The sequence below is a fragment of the Asparagus officinalis genome, chromosome 7 (genome assembly GCF_001876935.1).
Source record: "Asparagus officinalis chromosome 7, Aspof.V1, whole genome shotgun sequence".
Taxonomy (NCBI): Eukaryota; Viridiplantae; Streptophyta; class Magnoliopsida; order Asparagales; family Asparagaceae; genus Asparagus; species Asparagus officinalis.
This window is the reverse complement of record NC_033800.1, coordinates 18,247,327-18,248,830: the sequence shown is the minus strand read 5'-3', so window position 1 is coordinate 18,248,830 and position 1,504 is coordinate 18,247,327. Positions and strand designations below refer to the sequence as shown.

Genomic DNA, 1,504 nt, shown 5'->3' with positions numbered 1-1,504 from the left:
TTTGATGCTTTGAAGAGTTTTGGCATTATATATCAAGTTCAAGAATCAGTTTTAAATATCATAAAATTGAGATGAGTGCCATAACAAGCGAACTACTATAGGTCATCACAGAAATAAGCATCAAATTCATTTAACCTCAACTGATAATCAAACAATATTTCATCTTAAACTGATATAAACAAGACAATGTACGGTGCTAGCTTCACTATCCAACGACAATCTGATGCACCATCTGCGACACTGGAATCTAGCAAATCTCCAAAACAACAAATGCGATGCTTTAAATGACATCACAAGTAAGAATCATCTCAAATTATCATCAAACTGTGATTAAGTAGCATTCTAAGCTCATGGCAATATGTCTTTCGATAACAAACGCATTAAATTTAGGTTATTCGATTTATGTCCATTCAAGTATTTCGAGGCCCTAATATTCATATCTACTGTATTTTTTACAATAATTTATTTAGAGACAACTAATTTTGAGCAAAATCCTCAACACCCACTAATTTTCATACACCAATCTTGCAATATTATAGAAAATTTGGATTCAGTTAGCTCACCTGAGACCGAGGAGAAGAAGACCCATCATTTGCAGCTGACATTTCCAGAGGCGCGATTCTAAATCCCTCGTTACTACGTGAAAAAACAAGTAAATAAAATGAAGCTAGTTTCTTTTTTTCCTCCAAAAAATACAAAAACATAACCACGGATCACATCGATCTGATTTGATAATAACGAAATCATAAAGAAATTAGATCGAATACCTGTTTTTAATTAGAGAGGGGCATCAGTTTTGGGAGTGAGAAGGAAACTAGGGCTCTTGCGATGGAATTTTTTTTTTTTTTATGGAAGTTTCTTTTTCCGTGGGAAGTAGAAGAGAGGAAGTCAATTGTGGGCTTTGGGCTTTAGCCCAAGACCCAGTGGGCCGTACGCTAGTAATCGTCTTTTTTAGTCTTGTTTCTTTTTCAGATTTTCATTTTTTTTTAAACTCTTCTCATTTTTCAACTTTGAAAATTAATACGAAATTATTTCTGAAGCATTTGCTCGCGTATTTTACGTTCACGAGGTCTGTTGGCGAGTTCGAATGTCGCACTCGGGTAGGAATCAGACTGATTTCGATCTTCTTTGCTATTAAATATTAATAAAGAGACTATTATTTTTAATAATACCTTCCATTATTAAGGAGAGGACTATTCTTTCATTTCAAAATCTAATACTTGCTCATCTACTGTGTGTTATCCTCAGCTTTTACATTTTACTCAACAGGTTATAACCGTTCATTAACAAATAAAAGGTGGCATAAAAATAGTAATTTCTCCATTTCTGTTTAGCAACATTGAGGGTCCAAACTATAACTTAGAGAATTGATAGAAGGCTAGGATGACCCACCAACTTTTGTAATAACCTACAACGTGAAAAGTAATTTACACCAAAATAGACAAGCAAATAGAATCAGTGTTATATTTTTTGTAGTATAAACACAACAAACAAATTTGATAAG

At 33.3% G+C, this 1,504-nt stretch overlaps 1 protein-coding gene across 1 annotated transcript in view; it reads right to left on the bottom strand.

The window, feature by feature from the left end:
* Nucleotides 1-861, bottom strand: part of LOC109849008 (SAGA-associated factor 11 homolog) — a 2,717-nt gene extending 1,856 nt beyond the window's left edge. Inside the window, exons 1-2 of the mRNA XM_020418773.1 lie at nt 768-861; nt 564-636 (exon numbers count right to left, since the gene is read on the bottom strand). Of these exons, the coding sequence (XP_020274362.1) occupies nt 564-605 (42 nt within the window). The 5' untranslated portion in view covers nt 606-636; nt 768-861. The remainder of the gene's footprint in view (nt 1-563; nt 637-767) is intronic.